We start from the raw sequence: 20,585 nt of genomic DNA, 5'->3' as shown, positions 1-20,585 counted from the left end.
GATTTACCATAGAAAGTAACGGGACAGTACCAGATTTACTATTGAAAGTAACGGAACAGTACCAGATTTACTATCGAAAGTAACGGGACAGTACCAGATTTGCCATAGAAATAAACAAGACAGTACCAGATTTACTGTAGAAAGTAATGGGACAGTACCAGATTTACTATTGAAAGTAACGGGACAGTACCTGATTTACTGTAGAAAGTAACGGGACAGTACCCAAGAACACAAGAACACAAGAAATTGGAGCAGGAGTAGGCCAATCGGCCCCTCGAGCCTGCTCCGCCATTCAATAAGATCATGGCTGATCTGATCCCAACCACAAATCTAAAGAACACAAGAAGTCGGAGCAGGACCCGGCCACATAGCCCCTGGGCCCTCTCCGCCACCCACAGGGCATTGACCGATCCGAACTCAGCTTCATGTCCAATTTCCTGCCCGCTCCCCATAACCCCTAATTCCCTTTACTTCTAGGAAACTGTCTATTTCTGTTTTAAATTTATCTAATGATGTAGCTTCCACAGCTTCCTGGGGCAGCAAATTCCACAGACTAACTATTGAACCCGATTTACTATTGAAAGTAACGGGACAGTACCCGATTTACTTTTGCCATTAACTGGACAGTACCAGATTTACTGTAGACCTTAAAGGGACAGTACCAGATTTACTATCGGCATTAACGGGACGGCACCAGATTTACTGTAGAAAGTAACGGGACAGTACCCGATTTACTATTGAAAGTAACGGGACAGTACCCGATTTACTTTTGGCATTAACTGGACAGTACCAGATTTACTGTAGACCTTAAAGGGACAGTACCAGATTTACTATCGAAAGTAACGGGACAGTACCAGATTTACTGTGGACCTTAACGGGACAGTACCAGATTTACTGTAGGAAGTAACAGTACAGTACCAGATTTACTATAGAAAGTAACGGGACAGTACCAGATTTGCCATAGAAATAAACAAGACAGTACCAGATTTACTACAGGCATTAACGGGACAGTGCCAGATTTACTGTAGACCTTCACGGGACAGTACCAGATTTACTGTAGGAAGTAACCGGACAGCACCAGATTTACTATTGAAAGTAACGGGACAGTACCCGATTTACTTTTGGCATTAACTGGACAGTACCAGATTTACTGTAGACCTTAAAGGGACAGTACCAGATTTACTATCGAAAGTAACGGGACAGTACCAGATTTACTGTGGACCTTAACGGGACAGTACCAGATTTACTGTAGGAAGTAACAGTACAGTACCAGATTTACTATAGAAAGTAACGGGACAGTACCAGATTTGCCATAGAAATAAACAAGACAGTACCAGATTTACTACAGGCATTAACGGGACAGTGCCAGATTTACTGTAGACCTTCACGGGACAGTACCAGATTTACTGTAGGAAGTAACCGGACAGCACCAGATTTACTATAGAAAGTAACGGGACAGTACCAGATTTACTATAGAAAGTAACAGGTCAGTACCAGATTTACCATAGAAAGTAACGGGACAGTCCCAGATTTACTATAGAAAGTAACGGGACAGTACCAGATTTACTATAGAAAGTAACGGGACAGTACCCGATTTACTGTCGAAAGTAATGGGACAGTACCAGATTTACTATTGAAAGTAACGGGACAGTACCTGATTTACTGTAGAAAGTAACGGGACAGTACCCAAGAACACAAGAACACAAGAAATTGGAGCAGGAGTAGGCCAATCGGCCCCTCGAGCCTGCTCCGCCATTCAATAAGATCATGGCTGATCTGATCCCAACCACAAATCTAAAGAACACAAGAAGTCGGAGCAGGACCCGGCCACATAGCCCCTGGGCCCTCTCCGCCACCCACAGGGCATTGACCGATCCGAACTCAGCTTCATGTCCAATTTCCTGCCCGCTCCCCATAACCCCTAATTCCCTTTACTTCTAGGAAACTGTCTATTTCTGTTTTAAATTTATCTAATGATGTAGCTTCCACAGCTTCCTGGGGCAGCAAATTCCACAGACTAACTATTGAACCCGATTTACTATTGAAAGTAACGGGACAGTACCCGATTTACTTTTGCCATTAACTGGACAGTACCAGATTTACTGTAGACCTTAAAGGGACAGTACCAGATTTACTATCGGCATTAAAGGGACGGCACCAGATTTACTATAGAAAGTAACGGGACAGTACCAGATTTACTATTGAAAGTAACGGGACAGTACCTGATTTACTGTAGAAAGTAACGGGACAGTACCCGATTTACTATTGAAAGTAACGGGACAGTACCCGATTTACTTTTGGCATTAACTGGACAGTACCAGATTTACTGTAGACCTTAAAGGGACAGTACCAGATTTACTATCGAAAGTAACGGGACAGTACCAGATTTACTGTAGGAAGTAACAGTACAGTACCAGATTTACTATAGAAAGTAACGGGACAGTACCAGATTTGCCATAGAAATAAACAAGACAGTACCAGATTTACTACAGGCATTAACGGGACAGTGCCAGATTTACTGTAGACCTTCACGGGACAGTACCAGATTTACTGTAGGAAGTAACCGGACAGCACCAGATTTACTATAGAAAGTAACGGGACAGTACCAGATTTACTATAGAAAGTAACAGGTCAGTACCAGATTTACCATAGAAAGTAACGGGACAGTACCAGATTTACTATTGAAAGTAACGGGACAGTACCTGATTTACTGTAGAAAGTAACGGGACAGTACCCGATTTACTGTAGAAAGTAACGGGACAGTACCCGATTTACTGTAGAAAGTAATGGGACAGTACCAGATTTACTATTGAAAGTAACGGGACAGTACCTGATTTACTGTAGAAAGTAACGGGACAGTACCCAAGAACACAAGAACACAAGAAATTGGAGCAGGAGTAGGCCAATCGGCCCCTCGAGCCTGCTCCGCCATTCAATAAGATCATGGCTGATCTGATCCCAACCACAAATCTAAAGAACACAAGAAGTCGGAGCAGGACCCAGCCACATAGCCCCTGGGCCCTCTCCGCCACCCACAGGGCATTGACCGATCCGAACTCAGCTTCATGTCCAATTTCCTGCCCGCTCCCCATAACCCCTAATTCCCTTTACTTCTAGGAAACTGTCTATTTCTGTTTTAAATTTATCTAATGATGTAGCTTCCACAGCTTCCTGGGGCAGCAAATTCCACAGACTAACTATTGAACCCGATTTACTATTGAAAGTAACGGGACAGTACCCGATTTACTTTTGCCATTAACTGGACAGTACCAGATTTACTGTAGACCTTAAAGGGACAGTACCAGATTTACTATCGGCATTAACGGGACGGCACCAGATTTACTATAGAAAGTAACGGGACAGTACCAGATTTACTATTGAAAGTAACGGGACAGTACCTGATTTACTGTAGAAAGTAACGGGACAGTACCCGATTTACTATTGAAAGTAACGGGACAGTACCCGATTTACTTTTGGCATTAACTGGACAGTACCAGATTTACTGTAGACCTTAAAGGGACAGTACCAGATTTACTATCGAAAGTAACGGGACAGTACCAGATTTACTGTGGACCTTAACGGGACAGTACCAGATTTACTGTAGGAAGTAACAGTACAGTACCAGATTTACTATAGAAAGTAACGGGACAGTACCAGATTTGCCATAGAAATAAACAAGACAGTACCAGATTTACTACAGGCATTAACGGGACAGTGCCAGATTTACTGTAGACCTTCACGGGACAGTACCAGATTTACTGTAGGAAGTAACCGGACAGCACCAGATTTACTATAGAAAGTAACAGGTCAGTACCAGATTTACCATAGAAAGTAACGGGACAGTCCCAGATTTACCATAGAAAGGAATGGGACAGTACCAGATTTACTAAAGAAAGTAACGGGACAGTACCTGATTTACTATAGAAATTAACGGGACAGTACCAGATTTACTATAGAAAGTAACGGGACAGTACCAGATTTACTATAGAAAGTAACGGGACAGTACCAGATTTCCTTTCGAAAGTATCAGGTCAGTCCCAGATTTACTATCGAAAGTAACGGGACAGTACCAGATTTACTGTTGGCATTAACAGGACAGTACCAGATATGCTACAGGCATTAACGGGACAGTATCAGATTTACTATACACATTTATGGGACAGTACCAGATTTACTGTGCTGGAACCATGTGCTATTTGCAATGAATGCCAATACACGATTTAACAATGAACCTGGTACAGCCCAGCAGTTCATACTTTCTACTTTGAAACACAGAATTAATGGATAAAACCATTCGGTACTTATTTTCTCCAGGGTCTCTGACATATCCTTCTATCCCTTTCTCCCTCATGTGTTTATCCAGCTTCCCCTTAAATGCATCTTTGCTAATCGCTTCAACTATTCCATGTGGGAGTGAGTTCCACATTCTAACCACTCTCTGGGTGAAGAAGTTTCTCCCTGAATTCCCTATTGGATTTATTAGTGACTATCGTATATTTCTGTCCCCCAGTTCTGGTCTACCCCACAAGTGGAAGCATTTTCTCTATGTCTACCCTTTCATAATCTTAAAGATCTCTATTAGGTCACCCCTCAGCCTTCTCTTTTCTAGAGAAAAGAACCCAGCCTGTTCAGTCTTTCCTGATAGGTGTAACCTCTCAGTTCTGGTATCATTCTTGTAAATCTTTTTTGCACCTTCTCTCGTGCCTCTATATCCATTTTTATAATATGGAGAACAGAACTGTGCACAAGTGTGGGGCTAACCAAGGTGCTGTAAAGTTTAACATAACTTCCCTGCTTTTCAATTCTGTCCCTCTAGAAATGAATCCCAGTGTTGACTATTAGCAGGACTGTATATGCTGTTTTCCCAATTGATAAATTCAAATTCGGTGTCAGCCTTGGCTCAGTGGTAGCACTCTTGCCTCTGAGTCAGAAGGTCATAGATTCAGGCCACCAATTCCCCCCACAGGCGGCAGGCACCCTCTGGTACCCCACCCAAGGGGCCACTCCTCATCTGCAAACCTAGACAGTGGGGGTCAGCTGGCTGCTGGAGTGCTTGGGTCATCACAGCCAAGCCTGATATAAACACTCACTCCCTCACTCCCTCAAGCCCCGAGTTGCTGAGGCCAACTGTCAGACCGAGACTATTTCCCCAGGCTCAAATCCGCTAACTCGGCACAGGCTGGGGATCAGAGCTGGTTTGCATAACCTATCAACTCACTGCCTCAACCACTGAGCCATTGGGGTTGCTGTATTGTGGTCAGTTTTGACAATGACTAGTAATGGTCGAGGATCAGTGTGTGCTTTGCATCTTTCAAGTGCTGTCCTCCATTCTTCACACCTGACTCCTGTCAGCTTTAAAGTTTATAAGGACATAGCACTGTAATCTATTAGTTATTTAATCAGAGTCAGACCTTAATGTATTCCCAGTTCACCATGATTCCTCCTCCTCCTTCTCTTGTGTCATAGGGTCTATTTCAACGATGGCTATGCTGGAAAAGATGGGTGGGTCGCACCAGGAGCTGTGTGGGTTACAGAAGCTGGGACTCATGGACACTGTAACTCACCTCGTCAACTGTACGTCCACTAACACGATTGTTGCCAGATCCCCATACCTCATTCCTCCGTTCAAACAGGCATGTATCTGATTGGAAGCTGTGTGTCTGGGTCTGTAAGTGTAGTCTGACTACTCAGACTGGGAGGGGGTGTCTGGGGCTCTAATTGTAGTCTGACTACACAGACTTTATGACATTGGTTGTCAGAGGTCAGAGAAGAGAGTGCGGCTGGTGTTTGCTCTCTCAGAATGCTCTGATTTCTGCAATATACTGCTACTTATGTGTTGACGTTGAGTGAGATTTGCAGAAATCAAGTAAGTAAGAGGAAGCAGTGATAAAAGATGTGACTTTCTTCTCAGAATTGAGTCTGTATTTGCCCATAAACTTTAATTTCACTCTGTCATCGTCTCCTCAGGGTTATGTAGTGAGCTGTGGGCAAGGATTGCTCTGGTGTAGAAACCTCTGCAATCCCTTGAAGATTTCCTCTGGTTGGTATTTCTTGTTGTTGAACTCAGTGGGTAGCACACTCACCTCTGAGTCAGAAGGTCGTGGCTTCAAGTCTCACTCCAGAGACTTCAGCACAAAATCTAGGCTGACACTCCCAGTGCAGTACTGAGGGAGTGCCGCACTGTTGGAGGTGCCGTTTTTTAGATGAAATGTTAAACTGAGGCCCCGTCTGCCCCCTCAGGTGGACTTAAAAGATCCCATGGCTCTATTTGAAGGACAGCAGGGGAGTTCTCCCCGGTGTCCTGGCCAATATTTATCCCTCAACTAACATGCACTAAAAACAGATTATCTGGTCATTTTCTCAGTGCTGTTTGTGGGATCTTGCTGTGTGCAAATTGGCTGTCGTGTTTTCTACATCACAACAGCGACTACACTTCAAAAGTATTCCAAATTGGGTGTAAAGCGGTTTGGGATGTCCTGGGGTCGTGAAAGGCGCTATATAAATGCAAGTTCTTTCTCTTTCTTTCTAGTTTTATGGAAGCTGCACATATCACACCTGATAGAAAGGATTTATTCATTCATGACCCATTCACTGATTGGAAATCCATGTGCCCTCTGTTATAACAATGGGAGCGTTTAACTGTGGGATTTTCCCCCCTCAGGTGTTTAGCAGATCTCGGGCTCTGGTCGTGGGAAGCCCACATTTCCCTTCAGCGTTGTCCTTATGGGGAAGAGTTTGGAAGCCGTGGGGCCCTTTAATCGGAGCCCAGAAGGAAGTTATCAAGGTGGCTGAGTACCTGCAAACAGAGGCAGTCATGGGCGAGGAAGCGACTAAGAAACGTGTGCTCAGCGAACTTCCGCTGATGCAGGTCGTACATATCGGTAAGCAGAGCCTGCCTGCTTCCAGGCCGTACATTCTCTTGGAGTCCACTGAGCCAGCTCACAATACGGCCCAAAATTGGTATTGCCATGGTGTGATAATGAGCTGGTAATCAGCGGGTGATGCGGTGGGTTAGACACCTTTGCTGACACATGTCCAAATCCTGCCGGGACCGTGTCTATTAGCTGCTGGGGTCCTGTATGAAATGCCTTTGGTTAATAGGCTCAATCCAACTAGGTAGAAGCTGACTGAACAAAACCTCCCCTAAATTGGCACTAAAGTGGCAATAGGAGAGCTCTCCTGAGTTTGGGACTGAGACACTGTGTTGGGATAGAGTGGAGCGAGCTTTACGCAGCATCTAACCTCACTATCCCTGACCTGGATTTCTCCTCAAAATTAACGTCTCAAAGCTCCTGGGAAAAACAAAGGAAAAATGTGAATTTCTTCAGCAGGGTAATAAAGTGAGAATTGAAGGTAATAGGTTCACTTAGTTCAAATTGAAACCTGGGATTCTCACTTGCTCCATCTTGAAGTAAAGATCAACATATGGGCAGAGACACTGGCTAGAGTAGTGTACCCGGCTGAAGTAAGTAAACTGTGTAAGATTCCAGGTGGCTCATTCAGTCAACTTGGTGCATTCGCAGCCGGCAATTTTCTCAGAGGTGCTGCTGTCGTAACCACCGGAATTGTGGCAGAAACCCAGCTCCATCAGAACCTGAGCACAGACAGGTTCGAGTCTCGCCTTGCCGCTGCAAATATTATTTTCTCTCTTGGATGCTGACTGACCCGTTGTGTATTCCAGCATTTCCTGTTCCGATTTCTGGAATTTGCAATCTTTTCATTTTTATTGGTGCAGGTAAACGTAGAGTCCTGTCACAGAGAGGCCAGTAATACTGAGTCCTGTCACAGAGATGGTTAGATGAAGAGGGGTGGGAGGAGGCTTGTATTGAGCAAAAACACCAGCATCGACCTATTGGGCCGAATGGCCTGTTTCTGTGCTGTACGTTCTATGTAATTATATATAATTCTATGTAGATGGAGCTTTACTCTGTATATAACTCATGCTGTAGATGCCCTTGGAGTGTTTGATGGGGACAGTGTAGAGGGAGCTTTACTCTGTATCTAACCCATGCTGCGCCTGCCCTGGGAGTGTTTGATGGGGACAGTGTAGAGGGAGCTTTAATCTGTATCTAACCCGTGCTGTACCTGCCCTGGGAGTGTTTGATGGGACAGTGTAGAGGGAGCTTTACTCTGTATCTAACCCGTGCTGTACCTGCCCTGGGAGTGTTTGATGGGACACTGATGTCCCTCACCTAGATGAACACAAAATTCACACCAAGAAGTTTTAAAGAATGAATAGACACTCCCCTAATGATTTTCTGATATTGCAGCGACATACGGGAGCTGGGAAGACGGTGTGTTGCTCTTTACCCCGCATCCACCTCCAGCTGCTGGAGAACTCGTGGAGGAACGCTCCTATTTACTGACCATTCCCGAGATCCTGGAGTTGAAACTGAAGGCCAGGATTGTAGTCCTATCTAGCTGTGGGGAAGGAGGTACTGCCCAGGATCCTGTGCTACCCTTAGAACTGCCCACTGCCTTCCTCAGAGCTGGTAAGTGTTTGGTATTTTGCTGACTTTTCCGATGTGAATTGTAGTCGCGAGGTGATATTCACTAAATGCAGCACCGAGGGGGATATTCTAACGGAAACTCGAGCTCTGCCTGCATTTGTTGGACGATGTGGTTAAGGATTAATCCCAATTTGTGACACAGTCAGTGGAAGGTAAATGTGTACAGAAAATGTGTGCCATATTTAAGACTTTTAATATATTGCTACTCGACCTCCTGCAGTTTCACATAGGGGGAGTGAAGACCATGCAGTCTTCCTGTGAAGCAGGGTCAGGGACAGGGGATCATTGGATCGAGACTTAATTCAGCCTCATTGTAAAATCATGCATTTTGTCCTTAATTTTCAATTTATATAATTTATATAGTTTAAGTAGCAACACTTACAGGAATTAGGAAGTAGCGATGTAGATCTGGTTGGAGTCCAAGAGTTTCTCTGCACTGCAGACTGAGGAATTAAGAGACGCAACACTGAGTTGTTACACCGCCACCACTGGCAGGAGGGTGTAATTACTGTGTGACTAGTTTACATAGGCAATTTCCATTATAAATCCAGACAGGAATTTATAATGGTAATTGGACAACCAGAAGTAAGACAGAAAGTGCACGCAGATATGATTTTTAATATATTAATAGATAAACAAGTAGATCCCCCATGGCATTGCTAACTTACCAGGCTGTGGCAGGATATAAATGTTAAATAATTTAATTTTTAAAAAATTACCTGCTGGGAACAGTGGTTTGGGGAAGGAAGCATTAAATCTAAAAGTAATGAAACATACCTGCAGTGCTGTCTAGAGGAATGGATTTGGGAGATGGCGGTGGAGGAGCAACAGCTCCACCTAGTGTTGATGTGGAGATGCCGGTGATGGACTGGGGTTGACAATTGTAAACAATTTTACAACACCAAGTTATAGTCCAGCAATTTTATTTTAAATTCACAAGCTTTCGGAGGCTTCCTCCTTCGTCAGGTGAACGATGTGACCTTTAGCTCTTCCACCTAGTGTTGGAAGAGCTGAAGGTCAGTGTAAGAATAAGGAGAAATACCTTGCAGCTGAAAATAATACCCTGGCGGGAAAGCGTGACAGACAAATGATGACGCAGGAAGTAAGTGTGGCTAACCGTATTTCAGAGCTGGAGCTGCGGGTGGATTCACCGTGGAGCATCTGCGATGCTGAGACTATCGTGGAAAGCGCGTTCAGTGAGGTGGTCACACCGCAGGTAAAGATTACGCAGGCAGAAAGGAAATGGGTGACCGCCAGGCAGAGTAAAAGGACCAGGCAGGTAGATCAGGAGTCCCCTGGGGCCATCTCCCTCTCAAATAGATATTCTGCTTTAGATACTGTTGGGGGAGATGGCTTATCAGGGGAAAGCAGCAACAGCCAGGTTCAGGGCACCACGGGTGGCTCTGCTGCACAGGAGGGGAGGAAGAAGAGTGGCAGGGCTATAGTGATAGGGGATTCAATTGTAAGGGGAACAGATAGGCGTTTCTGCGGCCGCAAACGTGATTCCAGGATGGTATGTTGCCTCCCTGGTGCTAGGGTCATGGATGTCACGGAGTGGCTGCAGGGCATTCTGGAGGGGGAGGGTGAACAGCCAGTAGTCTTGGTCCATATTGGTACCAACGACATAGGTAAAAAAAAGGATGAGGTCCTGCAAGGTGAATTTAAGGAGTTAGGAGATAAATTAAAAAGCAGGACTTCAAAGGTAGTGATCTCAGGATTACTACCAGTGCCACGTGCTAGTGAGTATAGGAACAGGAGAATAGACCAGATGAATGCGTGGCTGCAGGGATGGTGTAGGAGGGAGGGATTTAGATTCCTGGGACATTGGGACCGGTTCTGGGGAAAGTGGGACCTGTACAAGCGGGACGGGTTACACCCGAGCAGGACCGGGACCAATGTCCTCGCGGGGGTGTTTGCTAGTGCTGTTGGGGAAGGTTTAAACTAGAGTGGCGGGGGGATGGGAACCTGAGCGGGGAGTCAGAAGAGAGTAAAGTTGAGAGCAGCAAGAGAGGGGAAGACCCAGGGGAAATTTACAATACAAATAGTACAAATAGTTGTTCAAGAACAAGTGAAAGGGAAAAGCGTAGAGCAGCGGAAAGAAAGTGTACTTTCGGCACGACAGATAAAGTGAAAACTAGAAGGCGTAAGGCGATTAACCCAGCATCAAAGCTGAAGGTCAAGCTAGGGTGTGTGGCCCAACTAAGAGTTCTATATACAAATGCACGGAGTATAAGGAATAAATTAAATGAACTACAGGTTCAAATTCAAATTGGACGGGAATGACATGATAGCTATTACTGAGACATGGCTGCAGGATGGTCAGGATTGGGAACTAAATATACCAGGTTATAAAGTCCACAGGAGAGATAGGGAAAATGGAAGAGGGGGAGGAGTAGCCTTAATGATAAAGGAGGATATAACGAGAGGTAAGCAGCCAACAGAGACCTTATGGGTTGAACTGAGAAATAGGAAAGGATCTAAGACTATAGTGGGAGTTGTATATAGGAGCCCTGGCAGCAGCTCTGAAGTGCTAGATAGTATAAATGCAGAGATTAGACAAGCGAGTAAGAAAGGCATAGTGGTCTTAATGGGGACTTTAACCTTCACATAGATTGGGAAAAGCAGACTAGCAACTGTCAGAAAGGTAGCGAATTTCTTGAGTGTGTCCGGGATAGTTTTCTACAGCAGTATGTCCTAGAGGCAACAAGGGGGCAAGCCATACTAGATTTAGTAATGAGTAATGAACCAGATTTAGTTAACGGCTTAACTGTGCGTGAACATCTATCCAATAGTGATCATAACATGATCGAGTTCAATGTAGTGTTTGAAAGGGAAAAAAGTGAATCAGCTGCTAAGATTCTAGACTTGGGCAAGGCCGACTTCAATGGGATGAGACAGAGACTGTCCACAGTAAACTGGGCAAATCTGTTAATGGGTAAAATGACTGATGATCAGTGGGAAATGTTTAAAGAAACATTTAACGTGATACAGAATCGGTTTATACCCCTGAGGGGCAAGAACTCTACTTGCCAAAAAAAACAGCCATGGACAACTAAAGAGGTAAGGGACAGTATAAGACATAAAGGAAAGGGTATACAAAAAGGCAAAAAATGGCACAGATCCTGGCGAATGGGAAAGACACAAAGATCAACAAAGGGTCACAAAACAGATAGTAAGAGCTACAAAAAGAGAGTATGAAAAGAAACTTGCAAGGGATATCAAAACCAATAAGAAGAACTTTTATGGTTACATTAGGAAAAAGAGGGTGGTCAGGAGCAGTGTTGGCCCCTTAAAAACTGAAAGTGGAGATATTGTCATTGACAATGGGGAAATGGCGGACATGTTGAACAATTACTTTGCGTCAGTATTTACAGTCGAAAAAGAGGATAGCATGCCGGAAATCCCAAGAAAACTTATATTGAATCGGGGACAGGGACTCGATAAAATTAACATAAGTAAAGCAACAGTAATGAAGAAAATAACAGCACCAAAGAGTGACAAATCCCCAGGACCAGATGGTTTCCATCCCAGGGTTTTAAAGGAAGTAGGTGAGCACATTGCGGATGCCCTAACTATAATCTTTCAAAGTTCTCTAGATTCAGGAACTGTCCCTCTAGATTGGAAAATTGTACATGTCACTCCGCTTTTTAAGAAAGGAGAGAGAGGGAAACCAGGGAATTATAGACCAGTTAGCCTAACACCTGTTGTGGGGAAAATGGTGGAGTCTATAATTAAGGATAGGGTGACTGAACACCTCGAGAACTTTCAGTTAATCAGAGAGAGCCAGCATGGATTTGTGAAAGGTAGGTCGTGCCTGACAAACCTGATTGAATTTTTTGAAGAGGTGACTAAAGTAGTGGACAGGGGAATGTCAATGGATGTTATTTATATGGACTTCCAGAAGGCATTTGATAAGGTCCCACATAAGAGACTGTTCGCTAAGATAGAAGCCCATGGAATCGAGGGAAAAGTACAGACTTGGTTAGAAAGTTGGCTGAGTGAAAGGCGACAGAGAGTAGGGATAATGGGTAGGTACTCACATTGGCAGGATGTGACTAGTGGAGTCCCGCAGGGATCTGTCTTGGGACCTCAATTATTCACAATATTTATTAATGACTTCGATGAAGGCATAGAAAGTCTCATATCTAAGTTTGCCGATGACACAAAGATTGGTGGCATTGTAAGCAGTGTAGATGGAAACATAGAATTACAAAGGGATATTGACTGTGGCAAATGGAATTCATTGTAGACAAATGTGAGGTCATCCACTTTGGATCAAAAAAGGATAGAACAGGGTACTTTCTAAATGGTAAAAAGTTAAAAACTGTGGATGTCCAAAGGGACTTAGGGGTTCAGGTACATAGATCATTGAAGTGTCATGAACAGTGCAGAAAATAATCAAGAAGGCTAATGGAATGTTGGCCTTTATATCTAGAGGACTAGAGTGCAAGGGGGCAGAAGTTATGCTGCAGCTATACAAAACCCTGGTTAGACGGCACCTGGAGTACTGTGAGCAGTTCTGGGCACCGCACCTTCTGAAGGACATATTGGCCTTGGAGGGAGTGCAGCCTAGGTTTACTCGAATGATACCCGGACTTCAAGGGTTAAGTTACGAGGAGAGATTACACAAATTGGGGTTGTATTCTCTAGAGTTTCGAAGGTTAAGGGGTGATCTGATCGAAGTTTATAAGATATTAAGGGGAACAGATAGGGTGGATAGAGAGAAACTATTTCCGCTGGTTGGGGATTTTAGGAGTAGGGGGCACAGTCTAAAAATTAGAGCCAGACCTTTCAGGAGCGAGATTAGAAAACATTTCTACACACAAAGGGTGGTAGAAGTTTGGAACTCTCTTCCGCAAACGGCAATTGATACTAGCTCAATTGCTAAATTTAAATCTGAGATAGATAGCTTTTTGGCAACCAAAGGTATTAAGGGATATGGGCCAAAGGCAGGTTTCTGGAGTTAGATCACAGATCAGCCTTGATCTTATCGAATGGCAGAGCAGGCACGAGGGGCTGAATGGATGACTCCTGTTCCTATGTTCCTATGTTCCAAGGAAATGCACACTAAATGCAGCACTATAGCTGGTCTTGAGGGCGTTGATTTCGACGAGCCAGATGACAGGCTGTTTAAGCCCCCTGCTTTGACCATATACAAGGTCTCATAGCAAATTTCATTGTAACACCTGCAGTGAAGTGAATGTTAAGTTTAAGGCCTGAAATCAGAATTAGGCAGCAGCAAATGGGTTGGGATGGGTGGTGGGGTGCGGGAGTAGAACCCAGCTGCCTGAGTATGCGGTCGGTGACGGGGTTAAACCCAGAAATCGGGTGGACGAGAACTTGGAAACTTGAAAATCAGGTTAAAAAAAAATGAAAATTGAGTGACAGAAACCAAATGGCCACAAGAGTAGGAGATGCAGTGAGGAGGCACGACGGTGTGACCTAGTGTCCAGAGGTCTTCAAGGTTTCATAATACAGAAGTACAACAGGTAATATTGACATGTACTTAACACTGAGAAATGTTGACAACTTCTCAATATCGAAATGCAAACCATTGCTCAGAAATCACGACACAAAAAGTATGGTTAATGAGCTCTGGAAATGCACGTCGTTTGCAAATCTTTTAATATATTACAAATAGATAAACCAGCACATTGCCCATGGTTTTACTTACAGCGGGGGCCAATTTTAGTTTTAGGGGTACTATGGGCGATTGGTTGGCAGGCAGAAGTGTACCGGCCTCCCTGCCTGTTGTTACCCCTGTGAGGCCCGAGTCATTTTGAGGCCGCAGCCTTATTTAAATGAATCCGGCAAGCCACGGCAACTGGTTGGTTGGGGAGGATGACAAATGGGCCGGCTCCCTACGCAGAGCTGGCCAACAATTGGGGATCTCGGGGGGGCTGGAGATACATGGTAGGTCAGTCAGCATCCGTAAAGAGAAAAGACTGGTCACAATATTTCAGGTGTGAAGGGTCTTTCCAGAATTTTCTATTTTTGTTTCATGCTTTACTACAAATACTACAAAATGCTGCGGTACAGAGGGATCTGGGTGTCCTCGTACATGAAACACAAAAAGTCAACATACAGTTGCAGCAAGTAATCCGGAAGGCAAACGGAATATTGGCCTTTATTTCTAGGGGGATGGAGTATAAAAGCAGGGAAGTCATGCTACAACTGTACAGGGTGCTGGTGAGACCACACCTGGAGTACTGCATACAGTTCTGGTGCCCTTATTTAAGGAAGGACATACTTGCATTGGAGGCAGTTCAGAGAAGGTTCACTAGGTTGATTCTGGGTATGGAAGGGTTGTCTTATGAGGAAAGATTGAACAAGTTGGGTCTATACTCATTGGAGTTTAGAAGAATGAGAGGAGATCTTATTGAAACATACAAGATTCTGAGGGGACTCGATAGGGTAGATGCTGAGAGGATGTTGCCCCTCATGGAGGAATCTAAAACTAGGGGGCACAGTCTCAGAATAAGAGGTCGCCCGTTTAAGACGGAAATTAGGAAGAATTTCTTCTCCCAGAGGGTTGTGAACCTTTGAAATTCTTTACCCCAAAAAGCTGTGGAGGCTGAGTCATTGAATACATTCAAGGCTGAGTTAGACAAATTTTTGATCAGCAAAGGAGTCAAAGGATATGGGGAAAGAGCGGGAAAGTGGAGTTGAGGTAAAAATCAGATCAGCCATGATCTCATTAAATGGCGGAGCAGGCTCGAGGGGCCGAATGGCCTACTCCTGCTGCTTTCTCTTATGGTCTTTACCTTCCTTTGAAGTTTTGTTCAAAACAAAACAAATTCCCGTTACTTTAACTTGCTCCTATAAATGGTTTCCCTTGCACTTTCCTCCTCAGTAATTTTCCATTGATACACAGGACTGGAAGAGACAGGACTGGACTTACAAGCAGCAAGTCCTGGCACGCTCTGTCAATGGCCAGTCAGAAAGTGCGGCCTGCTGCCTTATTGAGTCTCTTTGTGCCAGTGATGGCCCTGGGATGCCCTACGAATTCCAGCCTGGAACCCTCAGAAAAGCTCACGTCACCGATGCAAAATATTGCTAGCCACAATTTTAACACACAAAATGCGATTGTATAGGTTAGTTTAATTTTTTTGTACATTTGTTGTCTCTATTATATTAGAAACCTTTTTGTCCAGTACCAAGTACCTTAGTGAGAAACCAAGGTGGTGACTGAAAGGGTTTTCAAAATATATTTTATGCAACTTAATTGGTAGCCTTATCTTTTATTGGTAGATTTTGCCAACTTGTCATTCTGGATTAGTTATTTTCATAGATCTTTAGTTTTTTATTAGAAGTTTTCCCCAAGTTTAATTGGTACATTGCTTACCTCCTTTTTGTTACAGTTTTATGAAAATAAAACTTGAGCTAATTGGGTACCACTATGTAAATAGACAGGTGATCGATGGTAGATTGCCAGATAGAGAGATGAATGGCTAGGTAGAGATTTTGCATCCAACAGTATAATAGAAACTGTAACCACGATAATGGGTCAGGCTAAGGTGAATTTGTCGAGACTGGCTTGTTGTGGTTTTCGGTTATTTGAGCACTGACCACATTTTATAGATCAGTGGATATACAGCGGTGCTGAGTGAGCGTTCTATCTGATGAGACCTGTGTTTATCAATTAAATCGTCTGTCATTACTGCAGGAGAAGCTCATTGGCACATTGTATTAGTGTGTTGCAATAGCTTTAAAAACACAAGTAAAATGAGGAGGAGTGACCGCTTCCCAGGCCCAGTGTTCTAATCTGACCTCGTCACTTACTGCAAGGTCCTGATACTCACTCAAAGTTTTGTGAAGACAGTTAAAAGGAAAGAACTTGCATTTATTTAAGATAATACCTTTCACATTCTCAGGATGTTCCTGCTTCACAGTTAATGAAGTGCGTTTGAAGTGTAGTCACTGTTGTTTTCCAGGCAAATGCGGCAGGCAATTTGCACACAGTAAGGCCCCCACAAACAGCAGTGAGATAAATGACCAGATAATCTGTTTGTAATATTAGTTGAGTAACAAATATTGGCCAGGACTCAGGAGAACTCCCCTGCTCTTCTTTCAATCGTGCTATGGGATCTTCTAGGTTCAGCGGAACAGGCAGACGAGACCTCGGTTTAATGTCTCATCCAAAAGACGGCATCTCCGACAGTGCAGCTCTCCCTCCGTACTGCACTGAAGTGTCAGCCTAGATCATGGGCTCAAGTCTCTGAACCCACGACCTCCTGACTCAGAGTCGCGGGTGCTGCCACTGAGCCAAGGCTGCCACCTTTAATAGTTAGTGTTACCCTGCGCTAATTCAAATAAGGTGCAGACACAGGGCTATCTCCAGGGCTTGGGTGAGTCCTGCGGGAGATGTGTTTGTGCATGGACTTTGGTTAAGAGAAGGGTAAGATTTGGCTATGTTGCCCTCCATGGTCGAACAGTCGACTGACTCTCATATCCTAGGCTCACACCTGAAGAATGATTAATTCAGCAAGGTACCAGAGGGTGCTGTGGAACCCCAGCAACAGTCAACACCTTCAGGCGATGGGAGGCAGAAAGTCACCCCTTACCAGAGTGCGTTAGGGCACCAAAGTACAGCACTGCCTTATATTCTTTAATCCATCATATAGAGATGGTCTCTATATGATGGATTAGCCATATAGAGACACCGGCCGTAACTGTACCTCTTGTCTGATGTATTTTCTCACCTTACTTATAAAATATTCTTTATGATGAGTCCATCTCTCAACAAGTTTCAGAGAGGCACAGTGCAGGTGATGAATAGCCAGTCTGGAACGTGTCTTTTTGAGGGTCCCACCTCAATTTGGCCTGACACATCGGGAGTGAATCCCCACACTCGCTGTTCACTAATGTCAAAGTGTAATGGGACAAACCATTGCCGCACCTAGCCCTAATATTTCCATCTTTAGCTCGTAATTAATTTTTGTCTGATTATGCTCCTGTGAAGCACCTTGGGACGTTTTATTATGTTAAGTGCCCTATATAAATGCAAGTTATTGTTGAGTCCGACTGAAGTATCAGCAAATGGGCTCATAATCAGACTGTTTGCGCAACTGAAAATGGGCAAAGCGACCCAGGACAAAGTTTATTGTAATAATTATAAACAGGAATTTTTGTGTCCAAAATCAAAAGTATCCGCTCAGCTCTCTCTGCCTCTTCTAACCCCTCCGCTCTCAGCCCTGCCCTTTGGGAACCCACCATCTGCTCCATTGACTTTCTCTTCCCTGTTCCTAGCCACCTAACTTGCTCTTCAGCCCCACGATTACCAATATCACCAACCTGTCCTTATCTTCTTGCTTGCTACGTATATCTTTCAAAGCCATTGTCATCACTTGCTCCATGCTCTCCAACTTACGGCCCATTTCCACCCATACCTCCTCTCTTCACAGTGTTTCTTTCCAACTATGCTCCCATCTCACTCACTGCTCAAAGCCCTCAAATCAGGCTTCTATCTCACCCATCGAACTGAAACCGCAACTCCGTGTTTGAACCTCTCCAGTCAGGTTCAGCCCCGAGTACCGAAATGGCTCTTTTCAAAGTCTCAAATGACATCCTATGTGACTGTGACCGTGGTAAACTATCTCCCCTCATCCTTCTCGACCTGTCTGCAGCCTTTGACACGGTTGACCACACCATCCTCCTCCAACACCTCTCCTCCGTTGTCCAGCTGGGTGGGACTGCCCTCGCCTGGTTCCATTCCTATCTATCCAGTCATAGCCAGATAATCACCTGCAATGGCTTCTCTTCCTGCTTCCATACCGTTACCTCTGGAGTCCCCCAAGGATCTATTCCTGGCCCCCTCCTGTTTCTCATCTACATGCTGTCCCTTGGTGATATCATCCGAAAACACAATATCAGATTCCACATGTACATTGACGACACCCAGCTCTACCTCCCCACCACCTCTCTCGACCCCTCCACTGCCTCTGATTTGTCACACTCCTTATCTGACATCCAGTATTAGATGAGTAGAAATTTCCTCCAATTAAATATTGAGACGACCAAAGCCATTGTCTTCGGTCCCCGCCACAAACTCCGTTTCCCAGCCACCGACTCCATCCCTCCCCCTGGCCACTGTCTGAGGCTGAACCAGACTGTTCGCAACCTTGGCCTCCTATTTGACCCTGAGATGAGCTTCCGATCACATATCCGCTCCATCACCAAAACTGCCTACTTCCACCTCCGTAACATTGCCCGTCCCTGCCCCTGCCTCAGCTCATCTACTGCTGAAACCCTCATCCATGCCTTTGTTGCTTCTGGACCCGGCTATTCCAGTGCTCTCCTGGCTGGCCTCCCATCTTCCACCCTCCGTAAACTTTTTTTTCATTCGTTCATGGGATGTGGGCGTCGCTGGCGAGGCCAGCATTTATTGCCCATCCCTAATTGCCCTTGAGAAGGTGGTGGTGAGCCGCCTTCTTGAACCGCTGCAGTCCGTATGGTGAAGGTTCTCCCACAGTGCTGTTAGGAAGGGAGTTCCAGGATTTTGACCCAGCAACAATGAAGGAACAGCGATATATTTCCAAGTCGGGATGGTGTGTGACTTGGAGGGGAACGTGCAGGTGGTGTTGTTCCCATGTGCCTGCTGTCCTTGTCCTTCTAGGTGGTAGAGGTCGCGGGTTTGGGAGGTGCTGTCGAAGAAGCCTTGGCGAGTTGCTGCAGTGCATCCTGTGGATGGTACACACTGCAGCCACAGTGCGCTGGTGGTGAAGGGAGTGAATGTTTAGGGTGGTGGATGGGGTGCCAATCAAGCGGGCTGCTTTGTCCTGGATGGTGTCAAGCTTCTTGAGTGTTGTTGGAGCTGCACTCATCCAGGCAAGTGGAGAGTACTCCATCACATTCTTGACTTGTGCCTTGTAGATGGTGGAAAGGCTTTGGGGAGTCAGGTGAGTCACTCGCTGCAGAATACCCAGCCTCTGACCTGCTGTTGTAGCCACAGTATTTATGTGGCTGGTCCAGTTAAGTTTCTGGTCAATGGTGAACCCCAGGATGTGATGGTGGGGGATTCGGCGATGGTAATGCCATTGAATGTCAAGGAGAGATGGTAATTGCCTGGCACTTGTCTGGCGTGAATGTTACTTGCCACTTATCAGCCCAAGTCTGGATGTTGTCCAGGTCTTGCTGCATGCGGGCACGGACTGCTTCATTATCTGAGGGGTTGCAAGTGGAACTGAACACTGTGCAATCATCAGCGAATATCCCCATTTCTGACCTTATGATGGAGGAAAGGTCATTGATGAAGCAGCTGAAGATGGTTTGGCCCAGGACACTGCCCAACTGACACTTGAGCTCATCCAAAGCTCTGCTGCCCATATCTTAACTCGCACCAATTCCCATTCATCCATCATCCCTGTGCTTGCTGGCCTACATTGGCTCCCAGTCCGGCAATGCCTCAATTTTAAAATTCTCATCCTTGTTTTGAAATCCCTCCATGGCCTTGCCCTTCCCTATCTCTGTAACCTCCTCCAGCCCTACAACCCTCTGAGATCTCCACACTCCTCCAATTCTGGCCTCTTGCGCATTCATGATTTTCTTCGCTCCACCATTGGCGGCCATGCCTTCCGCTGCCTAGGCCCTAAGCTCTGGAATTCCCTCCCTAAACCCCTCCGCCTCTCTACCTCGGTGTCAAATTTTGTCTGATTATTCCCTATGAAGTGCCTTGAGATGTTTTACAACATTAAAGGTGCTATATAAATGCAAGCTGTTGTTGTTGGTCAATCTCACCAAAGATTTCATACATGACTGCGAACACTGCTCACTCCATCACTCCATCCTCCTCCAACATCTATGGACCTGTTACACCAGAGACAGCACATCACTTCATATGGTTTCTCCTTCTGTGTCCACGCGGTTACCTCTGGTATATCCCAAGGTTCAGTCTTTGGCCTCTTCTTTCCCTTAGTCTACATAATACCCCTTGGCAAGTCATTCAGAAGCACAGAATCAACTTCACCTGTATGCTGATGACACCCACCTTTACCTCTCCATTTCTCTACCGACCCCACAGCTGTTGCCGCCATCTCCACTGCCCATCAGACATTAAGACCTGGATGAGCCAAAACT

The 20,585-nt window shown here is 45.1% G+C and overlaps 1 protein-coding gene across 1 annotated transcript in view; it reads left to right on the top strand.

The window, feature by feature from the left end:
- LOC137300457 (tetratricopeptide repeat protein 28-like) overlaps positions 1-20,585 on the top strand; it is a 389,600-nt gene that overhangs the window by 87,681 nt on the left and 281,334 nt on the right. The window contains exons 12-14 of the mRNA XM_067969521.1: positions 5,467-5,633; positions 6,662-6,881; positions 8,271-8,492. Of these exons, the coding sequence (XP_067825622.1) occupies positions 5,467-5,633; positions 6,662-6,881; positions 8,271-8,492 (609 nt within the window). The remainder of the gene's footprint in view (positions 1-5,466; positions 5,634-6,661; positions 6,882-8,270; positions 8,493-20,585) is intronic.

The sequence above is a fragment of the Heptranchias perlo genome, chromosome 31 (genome assembly GCF_035084215.1).
Source record: "Heptranchias perlo isolate sHepPer1 chromosome 31, sHepPer1.hap1, whole genome shotgun sequence".
Classification (NCBI taxonomy): domain Eukaryota; kingdom Metazoa; phylum Chordata; class Chondrichthyes; order Hexanchiformes; family Hexanchidae; genus Heptranchias; species Heptranchias perlo.
Note: the sequence above shows the minus strand (reverse complement) of the source record. Positions and strands in the feature narration are given on the sequence as shown.